We start from the raw sequence: 25959 nt of genomic DNA on the forward strand, positions 1-25959 counted from the left end.
ACAATAAGTTTGGATGGTCCAGAAGTTATGACACAAAGTTCTGGTCTGTGAAAAACTGAATTCTTTACCTTCTAATTATACTTACAGAAATCTGACCTTGTTTTGGGGGGGGGGGGGGTACTTGGCATCATCACTTTCTTACTTTTCCTTGGAATACCTGTGGAAAATGGATAATTAGTAGCAATGGGCTTTAAGACATTTCTTTCATTTAACAAAATGAAATGCACTTACACATACTACCACTTATCCTAAAACTGAGCCAAAATTACTTCATGGGTTGTGGTGTTCTGTGACAACCTTGAAAAATCTAAAATAGGCCAGCTTCCAAGATGGAAAATAACTTGACTTGCCTGTACTATATACGAAGCTCCATTAAACACAGATGGTTGATCTTGCAGAACTATTTATAATCCAATGACTTACTTGAAAAAAAATCTTCTAAGTGTATGTCCAGTGTGTTTAAATAAGGTGGAATTATCATTCTCTGGAAAATCCTCAAGAGCAGTACAAGAATTTGCATTTAAATGGGAGATTAGATTATTCCACTTTTTCTTAAATGGTAAATGATTCTAAAAAGTAAGGAAGCAGTCAGTTGATATTATCCTGTATAATAGCTTAGCTATATTAATTTTATTCTTTGTTCTGCTATTTTATGCTGTCTTTAGATGTGATGCTTTTAGCCTTTTATTGTTAACCACCAAGAGAACTATCATTGTAGCCAATAAAGAAGTATTTGAGGGGTCACTTGCCTATCTGTTATTTCTTATTTTCTAAATATAGATTGTCACTGTGATAAATGTGAATGCTTTTTAACATTGAGGAAAATAATGTATATTGGAAAAACAGAAATGGGCATATATTTATTTGATAATTGAAGAGACTATTTAGCTATAGAAATATTGATCTTAATTAGTACGTATTAATATGTGAATTATATTTTTACGCAAATGTTCTCAACCATACTACACTGACAAAGGTAGAGATGTGTATATCCTTTAAACCTCTTTGGAGGTTTTTAAACAGAGGCTGGATGGCAATCTATTGGGAATGCTTTGCCTGAATATTCCTGCATGGCAGGGAGTTGGACTGGACAGCCCTTGTGGTCTCTTTCAACTCTATGATTCTATGATAACGCTACTCTTCCTTTCTTCCTATTTAGTCTGTTTCTAAATTATAGTCTTCAGACACTGCTTTCCTGTCATAAATTTCATCCTGACAGTTGGGATAATACCTGTTAAGTCATATTTGCTCTCCTTTGTTAATAGTTCAAGTTCTTGTTTGTCTGTCTGTTTGTTGTTTCCATATTCAGTGCATTGTGTGTGTATGTGCCTTCAAGTTGACTGTTGACTTATAGTGCCCCCATGAATTTCATAGGGTTTTCTTAGGCAAGAAATACTCAGAGGTGGTTTTGCCAGTTTCTTCCTCTGAAGAAATGGATCCAGGAATGATTTTCCCCACCAACCTTCACATTTCATATGGTTTCCATTTTGGTAGCCAAACCTATGGTTCTATCATTATTTAAAATGCTGAGGGGAGCTAGCAATATGGGCTTATCTGTTCTCTCCTTTTTCTTTCTGTTTTGGTGCAGACATGCTTAGTACATGATTCTAGAGACCAGTGCTGTTTGCCCTGGCTGTCAAAGGGAGACACACGTGGCTGTAGGAGGAGAGGATACTACAGAAGAAACCTGCTCTTTTGCAGCTCAAGTTTTGTTCACTGCTTTGTTTACCAAAGAAAGGTTGCTGTAATTTGTCACTGGAAGTAAAATGCTATTTGCAAATACTGAAATTCTGGATCATGACAACAGCTTTCAGGTTAGAATGCACAGGGAAGCCACTGAAATCCACAAACACCTAGACAACTTCAACAGGAAAGAAGAAACCCTGAAAGTAAACAAAGTTGTTGTGGGTTTTGTTGTTGTTGTTGTTATGTTAATTTATATCCTGCCTTCCTCCCAGTACAGGGACTCAAAGTTTGGCTCCCACTCCTGAAAAACACAAAAATGAAGACCTAGCAAGTGCAAATGAAAACCACCCAGGGTCAGGGGGGTTTCCCAGCAGACAATGGATCACTAATTAAATAGGCATCCTGAGGCCTTGCCATTCCACAACAGACCAACACACAGATTAACATGTAAATCACTTTCTCTCAACCAAGGGTCCACAGTATATACAGTGGACTCTTGTTATACGCTGGGGTGTGGTTCCAAGATCCCCTGTGGATAACAAAATCTGTGGATGCTCGTCCCATTAAATATAATGACATAGCAAAATGGTGTCCCTTAGAAAAAAATGGAAAATCAAGGTCTGATATTTGAAATTTATACTTTTTTGGAACATTTTCAGACCATGGATGTTTGAATCCGTGTATAAGAAATCTGTTTATAAGAAGGTCTGACTGTATAACCCACTAACTTCCATGACAGCGTTCTCTGAAGATGCCAGCCATAGCTGCTGGTGAAGTGTCAGGAATAAACTCTTACAGAAAACGGTCACATAGCCTGAAAAACCCACAAAAACACTGGAAGTTTGGCTACCAGTCCTGAAAAACACTAAAATCAAGACCCATCAAAATGCAAATGAAAAACACTCAGGGTCAGGGGTTTTAGCAGCAGACAATGCTCTCTAATTAAACAGACACCAATCCTCTTTGCAAATCCTCCCACCCTTAGGTCTTGCCATTCAACAACAGAACAATACATAGATTAATATGGAAATCACTCCTCCTTACCTAGGGTCAGACAGTGTGTGTGTGTGTGCGCGCACACACACACACATACATACCACTCTCTTCCATGCCAACATTGTCTGAAGATGCCAGCTACAGCTGCTGCCGAAAGATCAGGAATAAACTCTTCCAGAACATGGCTACTTAGCCCGAAAAACCCACAATAATAAAAATAATATTTTTTTAAATTTATATCCCGCCTCTCTGTCTGAGACAACTGGGGCGGCTTACAAGTTAAAACAATACAGTCCCATATCCCAGAATCCCATCCCACCCCCTAAAATAACAATTAAACAATTCACAATTTAAAACATACCTTAAAGTCAACAAATATAAACATAAACAGTTCCATCAGTACTATAGCAGATTAAAAGGGCCATGGGTTCCTCTTTTGGTGGCTGGTTATCTATTCAGGAAAGGTCTGTTGGAAGAGATCTATCGTAACAGCTTTTTAAAAGCTGTTTAAGCTGGTAATGTGATGGATTTCATCCGGCAGGCCATACCAAAATCTGGGAGCGTTTGCTGAAAAGGTCCTCTGGGTGGTTGCAGACAGCCTACTTTTCATAGGTTGCAATAAGTTCCTCCCAGAGGACCTGAGTGCACAGGGGGAATTATACGGAAGGAGGCGGTCCTGAAGATAGGTTGGACCCAAACCATTTAGAGCTTTAAAGGTCATAACCAATACCTTCTACTGCGCCCGGAAACTAATAGGCAAAAAACACTGGAAGTCTGTGTTTCTCAAACCCTTTCTTACCAGTGACATAGACTCAAGTCAATTGACTCAGACTCAGGTTGACTTAGACTCGATTTAGCAATAAATGATGCACTGACTTGACTGGACTCATGACCTGTATATTTTTAGCAACCAACTTGCTGACCTAATTTCATCAAGAAACATTACAGAAGGGAAATAGTCTCCTTCCTTTGAACAATGCTTCCATTTCACTGATTTGCCTACCAGTCACATGACTGAAGCTATATTTTATATTTGCCACACAAGAAGCCCCCACTTCTTGCAGAACCCCACCTCAAGCCCAATGTTTAATATGCTTTCTGTTCGCCTCTGAGAAACATGGCCCATACTATGTGGGCAAGTCTTACCTTCTTTAGAAGGCTCCTCCAGTGTGCATTGGAGATATGCTGCTGAAGTCAACCTCATTTTTCTAAAATGTAATCTTAATTAATTGCCTGTAATTGATTTTTTAAACTTAACTTTGTATATGCCATCTTGATTTTCTAGTTATTGAGACTCCATCCCCACTCCACCCCAACCTCCTCTTTTTTCCTGTTAAAGTTGGCTCCCAGACTTGAGAATCGACTTGAGAATTGACTTGAAAGAATCTTGCAAGAACTTGAAACTTAAAGATAGAGACTTGACTTGGAGTAAAAGATTTTAATACACCAGTCTTCCTTACTGTCCACCTAATACTGATGCTTCTAAAAATGTCCAGCAAAATAGATGATGAAAAAGAATATTGGGGGCAGGAATGTGTAAAAGACTTTGCAAAAAGAAACTTCTTTGTAAGAGGTTTTATTAGCCAAGATATATCAGTAATAATACAAAGATTACTGCTTGATGTTATTTCCCAGTTGGAGATGCAAATATATAAGAAATAAATATTTCCCGCCTCTCCCAAGGATCAAGGCAGGATTACATCAATAAAAATGATACAATAATACAAAATATAATCAATAAAACACTAATACTGAATTAACCAACATTCTTATTAGTTCTCTAAAATAACAATTCATCAATTCATCAATAGCCAACAATCATAGTCAGGAGTGGAGCAATCATCATAACCTTTTATATGGAGTCTGGAGGATAAGCGCGCCGGAAGAGATCTGTTTTGAGTTCCTTCTTAAAGGCCTCTAAGGTAGTGATAAGACGGATCTCTACCGGTAGGCTATTCCATAATTTTGGAACCGCAGCAGTAAACGCCCTATGGGAAGTTGTCATTAACTTAGTGTTATGATGTCCCAATAAATACTTCCCAGATGTTCTAAGTGTGCGGGGTGGATTGTGTAGGGAGAGGTGTTCCCGCAAGTAACTTGGGCCCGAGCCATGTATGCTTTAAAGGTAATAACCAACACCTTATAGTGTGCCCAGAAGCTATTTGGCAGCCAGTGAAGAGATTTCAACACTGGTGTTATATGGTCAAACCTAGATGTACCGGTGACCAATCCGGCTGCCACATTTTGAACCAATTGAAGCCTCTGAACTTGGTACAGTGGACCCTTGTTATACGCTGGGGTTTGGTTCCAAGATCCCCCGTGTATAACAAAATCCGTGTATGCTCAAGTCCCATTAAATATAATGACATAGCAAAATGGTGTCCCTTATAAAAAATGGAATATCAAGGTAAATTTATACTTTTTTGGAACATTTTCAAACCGTGTATGCTTGAATCCGTGTATAAAAAATCAGTGTAAAAGAAGGGCCGACTGTACAAGGGTAGCCCCAAATAGAGCGCATTACAGAAATCTAAACAAGAAATTACCAGTGCATGTAGCACTGCTTCAAATTCCTTTCAGTTCAGGTAGGGACACAGTTGGCTTATCAACTGAAGTTGATACCAGACGCTCTTGGCCATTGCATCTGTTTGAGATGACAACTGCAAAGACAGATCCAGGAATACTCCCAAACTGCAAACCTCATCCTTTAGGGAAAGTATGACCCTGTCCAGGACTGGTTGACAAAACTCCATCGCTGGACTCAGGGTACTTATCACAAGTACCTCCGTTTTCTCTGGATTCAACCTGAGTTTGTTTTCCCTCATCCAGCCCATTACTGACCCAAGGCAGGCATCCAGAGGAGAGATGCCATCCCTAGTCACTGCAACAGTCGGAGACAAAATGAAAATGATTTTAAAAATGTTTTTTTGAATACTGAGAAACCATGATGAGAATAAACCTGGACTGACGAAAATGTTCGCTGTGTGGGATTTACTCCTGCATTTTTAACATGGAAAACAGCCTTTTCTGGATAGATAATAATAATAATAATAATTATTATTATTATTATTATTACCCGCCTCTCCCTGTGTTGGATCAAGGCGGGTAACAGCATATAAAAGAGAAAACACTAAAATCAAAGGCACAGAAACGGTAGATAAAAGTGCACTAGACTCCAGATTCCCACTACCCCCCCCCCCCTAAAATTAACATTAAAAGCAATTCCCAAACAATGGGCAATAAAATCAGTCAAGAACGAATCAGTCCGAAGAGAACAATTTAAGCAAGTGGAGAGTGAGATTAGGGGATCAATTTGGGAAAATAATACTTCTGTGTGGAAATTTTAAATTAGTTTTATTTAATTATTTATTACTATTTGTCATTTTCTGTGCATAAAAATGCTGTTTCTGTGGAAAACTAACCATGTGTGAATTTTACAAAGAATAAGTTCAGAATTATGAACAGGCTTTAAAAAGCTATTTTTTAAAAGTCTTGCAGCAGGAAAAAAATTGTGTAAATGACTCATTGCTTCCTTTGAGGAAAAAATTGGTTCCAAATTGCATCCCTACTCCAATCCACTATCAGTGCAGTAAAACTGAATATGCACTATACGTTCCAGCATGTATACATGTGCCACAATTTAAAAAACAACAACCTAGGCAAATTGTTCACAGTAATCTGGGGTCACAATTCAGTTTTTCATGCAGAAGGTCCCAGGGTAAATCTTCAGCAGCTTCATATTTGTTTTGGTTGTAAATTAAAGCAAGGGAAAAACTGAGTATCATAGAAAAGATCTGTGTCATAATCTTGAGACTGTTGCCAGTCTTCAGTAAAAAACAATGTTCTGACTCAGTATTGTTCAGCTATACATATTTTTTTGCTTTTCCAGTGTAGTGCCAAGCAAGCCCTATGTGAACAATTAAGGACAATGGATTGAATTCACATAGATTTACTCAGCACAAACCAATTCAATTCAATTTGACTAAAGGTAGTAGTATCTACCTTAAGGCCCATTCAATTCAGTGAGTCTTCCAAATTCTATCTAATATAACCTGAAAAGCAGCTGGATAGAATGCTATAAGGAAAGCACTGTGAGAGAGAAGTATAACTTTAGAGATTTATTTTTTGAATGATAACTCCCTTTGCCCATACTGATGGGGGATTTTGGTAGCTGCAGTCCTAAAAAATAACCTTTTCTCTCAGGAGTGCTTTACCTGGCAGCAATCTATTATAAGTAGCATTTTCTGCCTTGAACCCCATTTTGGAGAAAGACAGGATATGAATCCAATAAATAAATAAATAAATTCATGAAGCTACAAAGATACAAAGTCAGGGAAATGTTAGAAAAATTTCAGCCATGATGACCTGCTTTTTGGTACGTCCCCAGTTCTGCTGATTTTTCAAAAATATGCACCTGTGTTTGCCGATATAGTGAAGGGATGTATGTCCAGAAACATACTTTCTGTACATGCATGGGCCCTAAACAGTTGAATGGAAATGCATTCCAAGCAGTTAAAATTCCAAATTTAAATGACACGTAATGTGAAATGAATGCTTTGGTATGGATAGTTCTGGAAAACATATTAAGAATCTGTTTTCAGCTTACCGTAGTAGAATGGAATGGGCTTCTTTCTTCTTCTTTGACAGTTGAGTGTGTTTTCTATTTTCTTTTTCTTTTTTCTCTTCCTTTTTTTATAAGAAGGAACTTGGCACAAATGCCTGTGAGGCAGAATAAGGCCTAGCTGGCAGCTATTATTTTTCTTTAACAGCAGTTTCTTTCCATTTCCCCCTTCTGTTAAAGTATTCTTTTTAAAACCTGTCTGGGCTGAGTGAATTATAATGCACCCATTCCTGCTGTAGTGCTTCTCATTGATTGCATTGACTGGAGAGGGCCGGATTGATCAACAGCAACTATGAGTGGCCCTGAATGCATCCAACAAACCATTCATTAATTCTGACTGATCTCAGAGTAGTAAGAGCTTGTCAAGACTGCAGCTTCCTCCTCCTCCTCCCTCTCACTGCCTTTTGCTGCTGTAGAGCTGTGATCTTACATTTAAATTCCACATAAGCGGGGAATAAGATTGCCAGCCTAATCACTTTTGCTTCTAATTTGATGCAAACCTCAAGGACAACTGCTCAAATCATTAGAGCAAAACGCAGGCTTAATTATGTGTTCATTATAAAACCCCTTGCTGCTAATCTCACTTCTTCCACAACAGTACAGTGAAATCTTTGCTGCAGAAAACTTCATGGTCTGTTTCCCTGTGTGTGGCAGTGAATGAAGGAATTATAAAGCAACACCTGCTTGCATCTGGCCCTTCTAATCTAAAGTGTAGGCTTTAAATGTTAATGTAATATTTGCTTCTGTCCACACTGGTTGCTAGACATGTTGTTGCTGATCTGTGTGTGTTCTCTGTGTTAAAAGTGGACAGTGCTGATTCAAGACATTTTGCTGCCTTAAGACCAAGAGGACAGATCCATTCCATGTTCAAAATCCAATTGCTTGTTTTCTTGGTTATTTAATTAATTTCTCCCAACATAGGTCCTAAGGTAGCTCACATCATGAATTAAAAGAAGGTGCATCTAAACAGCATAATGTCTAAAAAGTTTTAAAACAATTAAATACGTTTTTTGTGGCCTTTTCGGGCTAAATACCTGTGGTTATTTAAAATGCTAAGGGGAGCTGGCAAGATGGGCTTATCTGTTCTTTCCTTTTCTCTCTGTTTTGGTGCATTGTTTTTGCATAGTTTTTTGTGGCTTCTTTGAGCTATGTGGCCATGTTCTGTAAGAGTTTATTCCTGATGTTTCATCAACAGCTGTGGCTGGCATCTTCAGAGAATGCTGGCATGGAGGTGAGTGGGATTGTGATAGGTTTTCCCAGGAAACATGAAGACAGCGGATTGGTTTGGTGGTAGGGTTCAGCAAAAACTGTATGGAAAAAAACAGCTTCCAAGATGGAAGGGGAAACAGCTACGGAGGGGATTGCTCCCGTAGTTCCTCAGCATCTGCCACTTGAGTTGGTAAATCTGGTCCTGAAAGTGGGATATACAAATAACAACTTTAAAAATATAAAGCTATTGTGTGATTCTTCATCTTTTTGTTCAGTTGTTTCCAGTCTTTGGTCCTCCAGATGATTTGGACTTCAACTCCCATGATTCTCACTGGTAGTCAGTTTGACTAGGGCTCCTGGGAGCTAAAGTCCAAGACAAATTAATAATCATTGTTCTGGTTAGTCATTCAGTGTTACATGACCATTGAGCATGCTGTTTGCACTTTGTAGGAGGAGGAACACTTTAGCTTTCAGGAAATAGTGTTATTGGTGGGGAAAGTGTGGGAGAAATTATAAGTTTGGGAACCTGTTCCCTCTCCCCAAACAGTTCAGTAGCCATATAATGCTGACTGACTTGTGTGTGGCAGGAATGGGAATGAAATGAAAACCTGCTGCAGGAAGAAGAATAGAATGGAGCAGCCTGGAAGAGGACATATGAGGTTGCCTGGAACTTTAAACAGGAGCTGCAACATTCTCCCACAGGTCCCACTTATCAGTGATATATTAGAAGAGTGTTGCTGATTCCTCGCATTTCAGTTAATAATCCGTGAACCTTTCTTGTATCTTTGTCAAATAGGTACATTTTATGAAATAGTTCAGAGCTTCCCTCAAGTGGAGGAGAATGTGCGTGTGGATTCCTACAGATATAGCCACAGGTGGAAGCGACATTCAGAGTTCCTCAAGTCAGTTGACACCAATAGAGCCAGCGGGGGTCAGGAATCCTCAGAACCTGGAGGCTTCACAGACCTGCTGCTTGATGACACGCATGACAACACGACGCAGATCGAGGTAGAGAGCTCTTCCCTTCATTTTGTTGACTTAGGCTAGCCACACTATGAATGGGTATATGTAGCATGTGGGAAGCAAGGGATATCTTTTAAAACCAAGAGATTAATGCAGTAAATATTGAAAGTAGATATGGGTTTTACACCAGATTTTTAAAAGTAACTATCCAAAGTACTGAATCTACTTTGGGAGATAGACTTTAGTACCTTCGATTGCTCCTTTCGAGTTTGGACTAAAGCCTGGAATGGATAACACTGACTTGGAAGCCAACAGCTGCCATGGTGAAATACTCCCAGTGAATACATTTTGGCCTAGGCCCTGAGGTCATACTACTTTCTGGCATCCTGTTGGGATATTGCAGTATTTTAAACTGACTTACAATCATGTATAGTTGACTTGCACTATTGTGTAATATTCTCAGGAGAGGAGCAGAGATGCAACTATACCATTGGTACTATTGTGCAAGTGGAGCCAGCACCATGACAATTATGCTATATATCCCAATGCAAACTGTGTACTGATGCCGAGTGTGTCCCAATGCTTGGTATATCCTAGTGGACAATGGAACAATAAGAATATTTAATAATATTTATTTATTTATACCCCGCTCTTCAGCCAAAAGGCTATCAAAGCGGCTTACAAGTTGTTAATTAGACATTTGCCTGCCCTCAAGCTTACAATCTAAAGAAACAAGCCACAAAAGGAGAAGGGAATGGCAGTGGAGAAGGGGAAAAGTCCAGCAGATCTTCTCTCCCTCTGATGCCTGGACCACGGCAGATAGACTGGAGGGAGGGCCCTTCTTTTTACTCTGATTAGGCTCGATGGAGCTGGCCTGCCCTTCTTTCCCTCTGGATGGTGGAGGGAGGGCCTTCTTCTTCCCTGTTGTGCAACAAGAAAGTGTATATAAAAGATAAACATAAATGAATTTAATGTTTAGACTTGATTCCCATCTCCAAGATATCTCATTATGTAAATGCAAATATTCCAAATTCCAAATGCTTCTAGCCCTAAGCATTTCAGATAACGGAGACTCAACCTGCATAGCACTATAGTTCCACTTAAACTTCCATGGCTGTATCCTGTTTGAGGACATGCAGTTTATAGAATGGAATTTAAATTTCTCAGCCACAGAATTTCTTAGTGTAGGTTTCTCTATGCACAGAAAAGAAACAGAGAGAGGGACCATTAATATTATATGATTTTAGCAGTAATAACCAAATTTAATTGTAATGGCTGCATCCTATGGAATCTTATGGAATCTTGGCTAAGAATTCAAATTTCTCCCTAAACCCTAAATTACAGATCCCAGGGTTCTATAGAATGTTCCTATGGCAGTTAAAGGCGCGTTCCACATGCGCCAAAAGTACGTGCTCGGCACGTACTAGGATTAGGAAAGGGCGTCCCTTCCGGACGCCCTAACCCTAGTACGTGCCGAGCATGTACAAAATGGCAGCGCCCATTCTACATGGGCGCCGCCATTGTGCTGTCACGACCGCGCTGCCTCCAAACGGAGTGGCGCGGAAGTGATGTCCTGGCGCCGTGCGAGGGCGCCTGGGGTGCACTTTCTGCGGCGCTGGAAGGAGCTCTGTTTCGGAGCTCCTTCCAGCTTTGCTTCCAGCTTTGCATCCAGCTTTAGACAGCTGCGCCAGCGACGCAAAGCAGAAAGGGGCCAAGTGGCCCCTTTCTTTTTGTCCCCGCCACTGTTGGGTGTCCTTGGGGCATGAAGCCCCAAGGACACCCCTTTCCAGGCTGCAGGGAAACGGCCTTTTGCCGCTTCCCCGCAGCCTGGAAAGCGGCGGATCAGGGCCTCAGAGACTGCCACTGTGGCAGCTGAGGCCCCGATCCGGCGGGGAAAGGGGCAGGTATAGGCCGCCAAAGTGGAATCATGACACTATCATTGTGTAGTGTGTAAGTGCCCCAGGTCAGTGTTGGCTTTCAGTCTTCCTCAGTACTGTTGAAGACAATTTTGAGTGCACAGAATACATAGAATTTGTTTCATTTATGAAATATGATACCATATGGCAGGCTGAAAATCTCAGATCCTCAGTCACCAGAACTGAACCTGTGTAAATCTATGTCCTTGGACATTATCTATGTTTCTTCTGCCCTTTAGTGCTAATTCCATACCACAAGGTTTCTTTTTGTCTCCCAGCACAGTTGCCAGTCTTACTTGATGGCTGGAAGCAGCCACCCTACATACAAAAGCAGCTGTTATGAAAGTGTTGAGTTCTCCTCCTTGACCCTTCAGGGATAATTTTATGTTTGTAAATGCAAGCAGGAGCCAAAATTCAAACTTTCTCTCCTTGTCTGATCCAAATCACTGTGATTTGAGGTGAGGAGTTTTAGCTTTAGCCTGCTTTAGGTATATATAGATATTTTAAATTACTAGCCTGTCGAACACTAGTGATGGGATTGCCTAGAAACCTAAATAAAAATTAATGCAACTGTGTGGAAAAGCTGCTCCTCCTTGCTAGTTGAGATAATGAATGTTTGCTGGGACCAGTGCTTAAGATCATTTTTGTTTCCTTGGCAGTCTTTCCTGCAAAACAAATTTAATCATATCTCAGACACACAGCTGACTGCTCTCTCCCTTTCTTTTTAACTGGCTGCTTTGGAGCACTGATAATAAACATACTGTCTTTGTTTTGGCCTAATTGGAAAGGCCTGAGAATGGTTTTGTCCTTCAGCCTCTATCTTATTTGTCTTTCCAAAAATCCTGATTGAGGAGTTACCCTTATACCCAGTTTACAGATAGGTAATTGAGGATATTAGACACCCACAAAGGCTCTCCGCTGTCTCATTGGCACGTTACAGACGGTCCAGAAGGGGCCGTCTCGCGCCGCCGCCGGGAACCGCAGCATCCGGGAACCGCAGCAGCCAAACGACGCGGTTCCCGCATGCTGCCAAGAAGGAGCGCGAAAATTGCGCTCCTTCTTGCTCCCCGGAAGAGACACCGTGAGGCGCTAGTTGCGCACTCGCGGTGTCATTTCTGGGGCGCGATGTGCGGACGCAGAGCGTCCATTACATCAAGATGGCGGCGGCCGTGTGAAACGGCCGCCGCCATTTGTTACAGACTCAGTCCGTGCTAGGGTTAGGGGCGTCTGGAAGAGATGCCCCTTTCTAACCCTAGCACGGACTGAGTCCATGCTAGGGTGCCCGTTTATAACGGGCCATTGTTTGACATTAGATTTAAATCTAGTGTTTGTTTGTTTGTTTGTTTGTTTGTTTGGGGGGAGGTGTCATGCAATGACCATTCCAGTATTTCTTAAAAGAAGTATTTTTAATAAAAGAAATAGGTTTATATCCACAATAGCTTGTGCTAAAATATAAAACAGTCTTAAAGATGCTGCCACATTCCTTTTTTCTCTGCCCCTCCCTTCCTCATTTTTAAGTCAAAAAGCATTAGATTGAATGCATATCTTTCTGTGATGGTGCAGAGCTTTAAAATGGTACTTTTGAAGTTACACCAACCCATAATCCCCCTATTAGTATGTCCAGTCTACGTGTTGGTTTCGAGATTTTAGCCGTTTTAGTCCAAAGGATAACTTTTCCAGGCTCTACAGTGATGATGCTGTATCTTGTTTCACTGCCACCCATTCCAAACAAACAATTTCAATCATGATGCTTGCATTTCTTATCAGCTTACCCACTTCCATTATTTTGGTTTTCATTGTCTGTTGAATAAAGAGACTAATTTGATATGTGTCAGTAGATGCTAGTTATTAAATGTCAAGCTCGGCCTGCTAAGTGATACTGGAACTGTATTTTCACCTTCTTCCTTAATGCAATTGCTTAGATGTATTTCACACAGTTCTTGCTTCTAGTTGTTTGATGTGCAAAAGGAAATAATGTGGAAAGAAATCACAGATACAATTACAAACATATCTGTGTGGCTGAACTTCTCATGATTCATTTGCAGATAATACCATATGCCTTGCTTCTCCATACCATTTTTTTCTGAAATATATTAAAAGCTGGCTTGATATGACTGGGATGCTGCTGGATACCAGCATGCTGAAAAATGAATGTCAGGATCACTTAACATGATGCAGATATAACATGTACATACCTCTGTTACCTGGATCAATAACTGGTTAAATATAGTCTGGTTAATATAGTAATGGGCACATAAAAATGTAGATGAGGTCATAGTGGCCAAGAGATGCTTGTGACAAACCCACAAGTAAGGTATGGATGGCTACAGTGTTATAGGTATGGAAGGTAGTGTGTCACGATCATGATATGTAGCCTCATTCTCCATACTTTTGTTTAAAGCCATCTTATTAGGTGGCTGCCACAGTAGTCTGTACAGTTATGAGATGTGCTTATTTTTGTCTGATACTGTTTGATGCTGGCAAAATGTTTCATGACAGTAGTAAGAATGTGTTGCTAGCAATGTAATTATATTTAAATCTTTGTTATGTTGTCTCTTGTTAGCAGGGACAGCAGTTGACCTGGATAGCTTTTCAAACAGAGGATGACTTTAAACAGAGGGCTGACCACTGGTAGCCTGCCAATGGTTCAAACATAGGACTGCTTTCTGTAAAGACAATGCTGGCCTAGAACACATGGTGCTTTTGTGGTCCTCAGCTAGATTGCTGCAAAACAGGATCTGGAATCATGCCACTCATGGCTGCTTATGCATCTTAGTTGTTTGATAGCAAATCATATTGAGAAATTTCTATGGGAAACAGAAAATTACATTTAATTTTTCCTTTAAATAGTTAAAGTTTTCAGGAGCAAATAGAGTCTCCACAGGCTGCCCTTGACCTACCCCTGCTCTAATGCTAAAGTGTGCAAACTAGGCTTAGGCTGAATTTGCACTGCAGAAATAATGCAGTTTGTCATTGCTTTAACTGCTATTGCTTAATGCTATGGAATTCTGGAATTTGTAGTTTTGTGAGATATTTACCATATTTTCCGGCATATAAGACGACTTTTTGACCCTCTAAAATTGGGTCAAAAGTCAGGGGTTGTCTTATACGCTGGGTTGAGCCCTGGGGCCCAGCACGCATGTGCTTGGCTACCGGCTTTTCAGGCCTCCGGTAGCGTGTGCGTGCTCTTGGGGCTGCCAGCTTCTCAGGCCTCCAGAGGTCTGGGAAGCCGGCAGCCCCGTGCCGGCTTCTAAGGGGCCTCCAGGGGCCCTTTGAAGCCAGCACACGCACTCTCAGGGCTGCCAGCTTCTCAGGTCCCTTGAAGCCGGTGAGCGCGTGCACGGCCGGCTGCCAACTTCTCAGGAAGAGGGGTAGCCTTATAGGGTGAGTATATCCTAAATTCTATATTTTTATTCAAAAAGTTGGGGGTCATCTTATAAGCCCAGTCGTCTTATATGCTGGAAAATATCGTAGCTGCTTCTGTCAGAGAGCTCTGATGCCACAAAAAAACTACAAATCCTAGGATTCCATGAGATGGAACCATGGCAGTTAAAGCAGCGTCAAACGACAAGCGTGCCAAGGGGAAACCCCATTTCCAAACAACCCCCCTTTTCATAGTGTGAATGGGGGGCCTTTTGGAATTGGGGTTTCCCCCATGGCAGACCCAGGATCCAATGCAGGTCATCCCACCAGTGGGAATGGGCCCTGTGATTCCACTTCAACTGCCATGACAATGTCCTATGGAATCCTGGGGCTTGCAATTTAAGGTGGGCTATTTAGAATTCTCAGCCAAAGATTTCTAGTCTGTCACCAAACTACAACTCCTAGAAGATCACAGAACTGTGATATATTAGCTAAAGTGGAATCATACTGCTGTAATTCTGTATTATGAAATGACCCCAATTTTCAGGGGCCAACTGCTATAAAACGTTCAGAGCAAGCAAAATGTCTGGTCACAAGCCCCCCCAACACACGCACACACACACACACACACACACACACACACACACACACACACATTTACTATTGAAATTCTGTGGCACAATTTGCCATCCCACTTTGACAGCAGGGCATGTATGTATGGCCCACAGTAGATGCAGTGCGTGTATGAGTGCGTGCCTGTAAGTTGCCTGTCAGCATATAGCGACCCCATAAATTTTGTAGGGTTTTCTTAGGCAAGGAATACTCAGAAATGGTTTTGCCACTTCCTTCCTCTGAAATATAGCTTACAGCACCTGATATTCATTGGCTATCTCCCATCCAAATACTGACAAAGTCTGGCCCTGCTTAGCTTCCAAGATCAGGTATAGTTTACTGCCTTTAGGGTAAACTTAGACTGTTCCTACAGGTTGTCCACCCCACCTGATGCTAGGCACTGATCAGTTTTATGCTGACGTGTTAAATCCATCCTGCTTTTGCTACAACTTCTTTTCTAAAAGATGTACATAAATCCCTCCATGTTTAAGAGGCTTCCATTAGCATTTTGGTATATTTTGTGAGTTGACAACTAAATTTTAATGTTTAGTAAATTCAAACGATAAAGAATACCTAAGTTCCATTGCTCTTGTGAGTCCAGGAAGCCTGGTTTCAGTCAGTTCCCTGTTGAAATGGACAAAAACTAGATTTCTCAAGCATCCCTGCTTTTAGCAGTACTTTTTTTAAAAAAGATCTGTTCTGAGTAGACATATATTCACTGTCCCATTGAGAAGCAAACAGTGCTCTCTATCCCTCCCCCCACATGCACACATTCTCTCACTCACAAAAACACACTCAAACACATCCATACCCACATATATAACTGGAGCAGACTTTACAGTCAGAGAGCATAACTTCAAGGCAATTAAGCCCTGGCACTTCCCATTTTAGAAATTAAGCTCTGAAAGGAGCAGATAGCAATCAGTGCAGGGGAAAAACATCTCCTTCCTGCTGTAAACCCTTTGAGTTGATTGCATATGAAAGCAGTCTCTGGTCCCACCCCTTCCTTCCTCCCCCAAAAACTTGCAAACAGCTCATATTGCCTTCAGTTTACACCCAAGAACGACTCATTTGCAGGATAAGAAGATTATTTTTTTAAAAAATGGAAGATGCACTACATGGTACACACAGGTTCGGTTCAGGTGCAAAAAAGGGTACAGACTTAAGAGGAAAGGTGTGGTCACAGATTATAATAAGGGATATTTATAAGGTACAAATTTTCAAGCCCACAGATACAGGATGTGCTAATAACCCTATCTGGTAACCCTAGGCATACTCTATCTCACCCAGGGACATCTCATTTTAGTGGTAGAACAGATGAGGTAAAAAATAAACAACTCGATCCCATTTTCTAAGACTGAGAAGCTCCTTTACTTGACACAAGATAACTCCTTGATTGTGCTTCTGTGGCTAAAATAGATCTTTAGAACTTGATAGATGGAAGTCATAGCTATCATAACTAATTCCTAGGTCAGTTGAAAAAGAGATAAAGAGATCTACATCACTGGTGCAGAGGATGTAAGAGACCAGACCAAAGAAAGGAAATGGCAGTGACCTTCTCTGTCACTCCTCTACCATGTGAAAGGGTATGTTTGCTTACATAATGGGCTATGTAAATGTCATGCTAACTGAAAATCCAATATGAAAACTAGTAATTAAAAGACTGGCATGTTATTATTTTTTATTATTTGCTTCTTTGTTTTATAAGATAAAAAAAGGATGTCAAGTCTACAGTAAGCAAGGGGATACCAAAAGATGTGAAATGAATAGGTCCCCAAACATTTATCTGTCTCTGCCCATGTTTCCTTCCAATTGATATATTTTCCCACTGAACCTGTACTTCAACAGAATCACTATTTCCAGCAGCTGTATAATCCCCCCAAACGTTCAAAAATCCTTCTGGCACCATTAATGTCTAAGGTGGACCAGTTTAATAGGGTGTCATCCATAAAGAGCTGCAGAGTTCTGTCCCATCTAACAGTCCATGTCCCTCCTATTCACAGTCGGATCACTTTCTGACGAACAATTTGGTAGCTCTTCTGCTCTGTACTATCTTTTTAATGAAAAATGACTTGTAAAGAATGCTTTGTCGTCCACCCTACCTTCATGAATTGAATTCTTGTTGTGAACATAAGTGTTAGAATTATCTGTGGACAGAGCTTTTTTCTTGTAGAGACTTGCCGTTCAATAATTAAATGGCAGTGGCAATGGATCCGTCTCCTGAGCATAGCATGTTGTTGCCTTGAATAAAATTTCAACATAAATGGTTAGACCATTTGGTAATTGAAAGCAATGGCTGTTCTTGTTATTCCTGGAGGACTGCAAAAACAAATTTGCCATTTTTCCTCAGAAAATTATTCTTTTATTGCTGAGGAGTCCCAGGTGCTGTATTAAATTGTTTTCATTCAAGCTTTTCAGGAGTTTATTCCAGAAAATTACCTTGCCATTAAATAGAGAATACAATTTATTCCATGCATAATCAAATCTCTATGTTCAAGCAGTAAGAAGAGTGTGTTTATTGGGGGAGGGATAATTTTAGTGTTCTGAGAGAAAAGTAAAAAAAGAGCTGAAGCCTTTTCAAAGCAAACCAGTTTTTCAGACATGGATGCCAAGCTAATACAAATCTTTCTGGTGTACTCCTGTTTTTCCCCTCTCCTGTTCTCTTCTCTCTTCTTTTTTTTATTAAAAAGAATCAGAAAGTGAAAACCACTGGTCCATCCCAATTAATCAGAAACCAAAAACAAGGCATTTAGAGCTGAAACTACATTTTTCCTGTAGTACTAACTAATTTTGCAGCATTTTGCAATCCTGCTGATTTTCCTTTACTCAGTAATGCCATATGCATCTAGGCAGAAAGTGCACTAATATATCACTGTCTTATTTCCACCTCCCCATTGAATTTGTTCATTAAACTACTGTTGGCAAATATGCTTCTGAGGAGGTCTGGTGTAGCTAGTCTAATTTTATTATGGCAGGCCCTGCCTGGTTTTTATTTCATGTATTTATATCCTGCCTTTTTACCCAGTCGTGGGACCCAGGCTATGTTTAATATATCAAAAAGGTCTTAAGAGACCTTATTTGTAATAATTGTCACAGATATTTTAATTATGAAAACTGAAAGGATTTCTAAGATTAACTGAAGAATATTTGCAGAATGAGACTTTGCTTAAATTGCATGGGTTTGTCATGACATATGGATCAGGGTCTACCTATTAGCTACTGAGCCATGTTTAAGATTTTGTTGTTGGCAAATAGGCCTAAATAACTTAAGTCCCAGTCAGGGACGTAGCCAGGATTTTAGGGAGGGGGGGGGGGGTCCAGACTAAGTGCCACCATTATAATGGGGCTTGGGTGCGGCGGCGCAGCAGCACACACCATTCATTTTTCTAATGGAAGGGGGGGGGTCCGGACCCCAAGATCCCCCCCCCTTGGCTACGTCCCTGTCCAAGTACTTGTCTTACACTGGCGAAACCCCCCAGACTCACCTCATCTTGTATGTGTTGAATCCTCACAACGTATGCAGTGAATCCACTTTTTAAAGCAGTAATCCATTTTAACAAAAAACACTATTTATTCTAGAGTTTCCAGGAAGCCCTGGAATTAGGGTTGCCATAACCCAGGAATTTCCCGATTTTGGGGTGCAGCCCAAAAAACAGGACCCCCCCCCCCCGGTTGCAGCTGAGTTGCTGTGGCCTGCAGGGCCTCGCTGCCCTCCTCTTCCTCCTCGGGGAGGAAGAGGAGGGCAGCGAGGCCTGCCTGGGGTGGAGGAGGTGCCTCCCCACGCACCCACACCACCCTCCTCCACCCCCTCGCCCCAGGCTTCGCGCCCGCCCGCATGGAGGAGGTGAGGATGGACTGAGCCAGCGCCTCTTGCGTGTGGGCGCACGGGGAGGAGGAGAAGAGGGGGCAGAGGAGGCTGGGGAAGGTGGCACGGCTGCGCGGGGAGCCAGGGAGGGTGGCGCGCCCGTGCGCAAGGGGCGCTGGCTCCGTCTGCCTTTGCCTCCCCGCGCGGCCACGCCACTCACCTCCTCCTCCTCCGCCCCCTCTTCCCCAGGCCACGTGGAGGAGGCGAAGCTCCCCACCTTGCGCGCAACTGCTTGCCACCCTCCTCCTCCGCCCTGTCTGCCCCAGCCCCCAGGTGAATGGAGGAGGGGGAGAAGGAGAAGGAGGAGGTGGAGGAAAAGGAGGAGGGGAAGGAGGTGGTGAGTGAGTGGCCAGAGAGGCCTCAAGGTGAGTTTTTTGGGAGTGCTTTTAATGCTAACAAGTCTCCCTTACTTTGACAGTGATAGTGTGGTGGTGATGATGATGATGAAGATGATATGAGTGGGTCAGCTTGAGAGGCATGCATACACTGTTTCAGAAGCCGAGAGAGTGTGACTTTCCAAAGTGCCTTTTCTGTGTGGTTTTCGTTCTGAGGCCTGGTCAATGTAAATTGCTGTGATTTTTACAAACTCATGCGCAGTGAAGAAAAACCAAAGTCCCTTGACACACACTTCTGAGAAGTACACTTGGTGCAAGAACGGTGAAACCACCTTGACATGTTCAATATGCATAGCCATGTTAAACCATGCTAAGTGTTAAACCCAAGGGGTTTGGTTATGGAATAAGCCTCTGATGTAAGAGGCCATGTTCAGTAAAGCCATGTGAAATGCCCAAATGTGCTGTTGTGTGTGTTTTGGAATGGAGGTCGGGGGTGTTTTGCCAGAAAGGGAAATCCATTTCTGCCATCTGTCTAGAAATAATGCCCAAATGTCCTCCATTTTGATCATGCCTAAGAAACAGGCATTTATATTAACATTTTTTTCTTTTTTTTATTAAAGTATTTCCACAATACAATACATACTATATCATGCATCATAAACACTTTTCCTTAAAGAATTATAATAAAGCCCCACAACCCTTCTTTTCATTTCATGTTTATATTTAAATCTTTATCGTTTCTTTAACACACTTCCTTTCCCATTAGTAACTGGAATTTTTTTACCTCTAATACCTGTTTCTACTTTTTGTACTTCATGTGACTCTTATATTCCATTTAGAATTTTTTATATTATAGTTTCCTCCCACGCTATAATACGCTTATTATTGCATAGTAATATATAGATTTAGAGAGAGATCTACTTCTATAATCAGAAATCTTAATATTCTCCCTCCTTTGTATCAACCTAATTCTTAAATGAAAATAAAACAAACAGAGTTTCTCCTTACAACAGTATTCTTAATACTTGTACTTGTTATCCAGATCCCTCCTTAAATTTGATCCGTCCATTTTACAAGCTCTAAGCAATTTCTTACTGTCTTGTTAATTAGTATTGTATTGAGATCTTATAAAGTCACATTGTTACGTCAGTGTCAATTTAACAATACCAAAATATTTACACATTAAATCAATATATCTCTATTAGAAAACATCTTTGCTATTTTTCCCCATTTCGTCTCCATATATATCATGGTTTTTTCCCATTCTTTCTTCCATTTAGTATTATCCTCATTTTTCAGTTTGGATGATAACAGATCAGTTTCCATCATTTCATATATTTTTACACGCCAGTCATCTATATATATTTCTTTATCACTTTTCCAAAATCTAGCGTAAATTAATCTGGCGGCTGTCAACATGTAAAAGATGATTTTTCCATATTTTACTTCTACATCATCATTCAACATACACAATAACCAAATTTCAGGTTTCAACTTTAACTTAATCCCCAAAATGTTATAAACTTCTTCTTGCATTTGTTTCCAGAACAGTTTAGCTTTGTCATACGTCCACCATAAGTGGAAGTAAGTTCCTATCTCTCTGTGGCATTTCCAGCAGTTCCTTTTACCCGTTTTGTAGATTTTGGCTATTTTTTCTGGGGATAAGTGCCACCTATATAGGATCTTGTAGTAATTTTCTTTTACATATTGTGATTGTGAGTATCTTAATCTTTTGTTCCATGCTCTCTCCCATTGGTCCAATTGAATTGTTTTACCACAGTTTTGTGTCCATTTAATCATGGCTTCTTTTACTACCTCATCCTCAGTGTGCCATTCTAGTAGCTTATTATATGTTTTAGATAGTGTTTTCTGTTCAGATTTACATATGATCTCCTCCATTTCCGTGTTAGAACTCGAGAACCCATGTTCCTTTTTATCTATATGATAACGCTGATATAGTTGTCTGTATAGGAACCATCCTATGTTCCAGTTTTTTTCCTTCAACTTCTCATACGTCTTAATATTACCCTTTTCATCTATTAAGTCTCTATATTTTATCCAAAAATTTTCTCTTTTAGGGTCCACATTATAAAGGGCCTCATGTGGTGAAAGCCACATTGGAACTTTGGGAGAGATTCTATTTTTATATTTATTCCAAATGCGGATAATTGAAGCTCGGATGTAATGATTGTTAAAATTTCTATTTACATTTAATTTGTTGTAAAACAAATATCCATGCCATCCAAACCTCATATCCGTACTTTCTAATTTTAATAATTTTTCATCCTGTAAATTCAGCCAGGCTTTTAACCACATTAGTACACTAGCTTCGTAATATAAGCTCAATTTAGGAAAAGCGAAACCACCCCTTTCCTTGGCATCATGAAGTATTTTGAGTTTGATTCTCGATTTTTTCCCTGCCCAAACAAAATCTGCCAGTTGTTTCTGCCATTCTTTGAAAATCTTTTCATATTTAATTATTGGTATGCCCTGAAACAGAAATCACATCTTTGGTAAAATTGACATTTTAACTGCGGCAATTCTGCCCAGTAAAGAAAGTTTCAGTTCTTGCCACTTTTTAAAATCTTTCCTGATTTCTAACCATTTTGTTTGGTAGTTGTTCTTAAATAGATTTGAGTTTTTATTTGTCAGAGTGATCCCCAAGTATCTAACCTTATCTTTTATAGTAAAACCTGAGATCTTCATCAAGTTTTCCTGTTCTTCTTTATTCATATTCTTTGTTATCATGGCCGATTTCTCTATATTTATTTTTAGGCCTGAAAACTTTTCAAATTTTTTAAATTGTTTCAGCAGCTTTTGTATACTGGCTATTGGGTCCTGTAGTGTAATTACGATGTCATCTGCGTATGCTCTTATCTTCAAGAAATCTCCTTTAAATTTTACCCCTTTTATGTCATTATCATATCTCAAATTAATCAATAACAGTTCTAGAACCAAAATGAATAACAATGGTGACAATGGACAGCCTTGTCTGGTACCACGGTAGAGAGGGATAGAATTTGTTCTTTGTTGGTTAATTATAACCCTAGCCGATTGTTTAGAGTAAATTGCTCTTACCCAATTTGTGAATCTGTTACCCGCTTTGATAGACTCTAATGTTTTAATTATCGTGGACCATTCAAGGCTGTCAAATGCCTTCTCCAAATCGAGGAAGATCAGTGCCAATTTTCTTTCAGTTCATATTAACATTTTTTTAAAAAAACCATCAATTTTTTCGTGTGTCCTCCATTTTTTTTATAAAAAATGTGTCCTACATTTGAAAATTTTGTCCTATATTTGTCCTACATTTGTCCCGGTTTGGAGGTCCTGACTTATGGCAACCCTACCTGGAATTACCCCAGGTGTATTGGATGTGCGGACAGCTGGACTGGGCTGGTTCCAGAGTGACCCAGATGTCCACATATCTACACATTCACTGCATTGTCCTGCTGGCACATACTCCTCGATAACACCACTACTATGGATTCACTGACCAAGCAGCTCCCTGTGACAGCCAGGCCACTTGCTGTCACTTTTGCTGAAGTCAGAACAGGGCACCCTGCCATTTGATCAACAAGATCTACCTTATCATCTTTGGTGTAGGGTGAAATTACTCATATGAGAAACAAACACAAACAGGGAGGAAAGGGAGCCAATGGAAGGATTCATTAAATCTAAAATTCATTAAATCTAAAAAGGAGTCACAAGAATCAATATCATACGATTAGAACCCTTTAGGTTCATGTAGTTTATTTTTGTTTCTTCATTGCATTTAGATAAATAAGTAGTATACAGTATAAAGGAACTTAATACGAATATAAATATTTGAATATAGAAGGATAGGATTAATGAAAAAGTGATTCTTTTGTATTATTTATGTAGTATATCAAACAAAATGGAAGTTTGTGAAGAGAAGGAATAACTTTTTACAGTTTTGGTTTAAATAATGTTTTACACATATGCTGTATAATTTTATCATAATAAATATAATTTTTAAAAAAATAATCTATGCAATTTTCATTGATCACACAGGTGCCTTGTTCTGACCTCAGCAGAAGCAAATGCAGTGGGCTGGGTCACAGAGGGAGCTGCTTGGCTGTCAAGGTTGCCGTAGCAGTAGCAATGGCACCCATGTCAGGGACTCCATCTCATTTGCTAAGATTGAGAAGCTGCTTTTCCTGTGCCAAGATAATTCCTTGAGTGCTCTTATGTGACTAAAACAGAACTTTAGATCTTGATAGACTGCGAAGATCCATCTATATCAAATCGTGTTTTGGCAATAATATCAGTAGGAGGCACCCTCAGTTTATGTAGACCCCCGAAGAGTCTACATAGCTTCCATTTCATAGAATAAATATGCTTTTCTAAATTGGATTAATATTGCTATGACTGGTTTGCCTGGTAAATTACAAGCACTGTAACCTCTGGAGATTGCTGTGTTAGGCTTGGTGCTACTATCAGTGAATTATGTGGTCTCTTGAAGGAAGATAATAAACAGAGATGTGGCTAAAAGCCCAGTTTAAAGGGGTGAGAATGCAGAAAATGGAGTCTGAAATATGTGCTTGTCATAGCTAAATGGAATTCATTAAATGTTGAGAACAGTTTGAAAAGTGCCTCTTGTCATCTAATGCAGTTCATGTGCTGTGTGATTGGAAGATAATGTAAACTCCAGTTTAGGGGACCTTTTCAGCTGTGACGTGTTACACTGCTGTTTCTGCACAACATATGCATTTATTTTGAAAGGGTCATGAATAGTATCATGTGTATATAAGCAAAGCTTTACATACTGCTGTGGCACAAAGCTAGTATGCTTAAGACCACTTCATAAATGACATTTTTATTGTCTGTGTTGTTTATAACATTTGTATCATGCCCTGCCTGTCCTAGTAAATCTGAATAATGATTGGTCAGTAAAGATAGTGAGGCAAACTCTATCATTTCTTGAAAGCTTTTGATGACATTTCAGATGTATCAATAAATGTCAGCAGGAACTGGATCACAGATCTTATGTGACGTTTATCACGGCATTTGTGCCATGATAAGTGCTAAGGATATAAACAGGCATAACCAATTCCCAAGGCTAACTGGCTAAACTGGAGATTGTGATAAGTGTTATAATTCTATGAATTTTCTCACTGGCTTCATGAATGTGTAAGACTTATGAGCAGAATTTGAGGAGCTACCTACCTGCTTTGCCTATTTGCTCTTTTGAATGGTTTTTCTAAAGAGGACTCTTATGCGTTCAGCTCAAGTACTGAACTTCTAGATAGCTTATCTAATTCCATTGTCCTAGTGCAAGGCCCAAATAGAGTAGACCTGCTGAATGTTAAGTCACCGTTTCTGTAAACCCCATTGTTTCAATGGGTCTTTACTCTGCAGTGATTGGATTAAGGCCAATGGCCCTGCCTGGAATGCAGTGGGGAACTGGCCCTTATTTGTGTGTATTAGGTCAAGAACCAAATCTCATTTATCAGAAGCTTCCTTTTATGCTAATGTAGAAAGCAGCACAGTATTTATCTTAATTAGGCTCAGGCTAGGAAACCAGGATTAGCACTGCTTTTCTCTTAAGAAGTGTCATGGGGTATTTTAATTACTGTCTATGCTTTAAGTCCAGTCTGCAAGATATCATGCAGTGCAAAGGCTCAGAACACCAGGTTTGTGGACTGGATTAGTATTTGCTTATAAGGAACACAGCTTGTGCTTAACACTTGTTTCATTCTTCAGGGACCACCTCCATTTAGCGTCGCCTTTTGAAAACTATGCAAGGGCCAATTAAATCTAATGTTTATTTATTATTATTATTATTTTGGCCCAGATTATCCTTGGACTGCATTCTATCTATAATGAAGTAACTGTGTGTGGCTTCTATTGTGTGTCCCACTCACTGCTGTGTTCTTTACTGCAGCCTTTCAAGAAAGTGATTTGATGATGCATTGAACCACAGTCAGAACTTCGGGTAGAAAGCCCCACAGTCTCATGTTGACGTAGGCAAAAGGTAATCTACATTGGAATGCAGTACAACAGAGTACCCCCTCTACAGTAGACACCAAGAGGGTGTATTTTTTCCTAATTGTTTCTGGCATGGGAAGTCCTAGCTAAGCTTGAAAACCTGCTAACTCATTAGCACAACATACATGTTAGCAACAGCTTATGGAGAGCTAGTAAATGTTCTTTCCTGTACTTTTGTTCACCTGGCTCTTCAGTTCCACACATCATAATGAAATGTTATGTTCTTCCCAGAAAGAGATTAACAGCTTTATTCAGTTCTGCTTATTTTTCACTGTTCTGTTCTTCTGCTGGAAATGTATTTAAAATGGCAGTAAAATGTGGTGCATCAGCTAAATGTAGCTCAGCTCCTGGGTAGCTCAAGAAACTGCACAAAAGTTAATAACT

At 40.1% G+C, this 25959-nt stretch overlaps 1 protein-coding gene across 1 annotated transcript in view; it reads left to right on the forward strand.

Moving 5' to 3' along the window:
* The window catches only part of PLXDC2 (plexin domain containing 2), a 269613-nt gene that overhangs the window by 118608 nt on the left and 125046 nt on the right, over window positions 1-25959 (forward strand). The window contains exon 2 of the mRNA XM_089533334.1: window positions 9309-9520. Within this exon, the coding sequence (XP_089389460.1) occupies window positions 9309-9520 (212 nt within the window). The remainder of the gene's footprint in view (window positions 1-9308; window positions 9521-25959) is intronic.

This window comes from Sceloporus occidentalis, unplaced genomic scaffold (genome assembly GCF_023333645.1).
Source record: "Sceloporus occidentalis isolate IW3139 unplaced genomic scaffold, rSceOcc1.0.p SCAF_7, whole genome shotgun sequence".
In the NCBI taxonomy this organism is placed as follows: domain Eukaryota; kingdom Metazoa; phylum Chordata; class Lepidosauria; order Squamata; family Phrynosomatidae; genus Sceloporus; species Sceloporus occidentalis.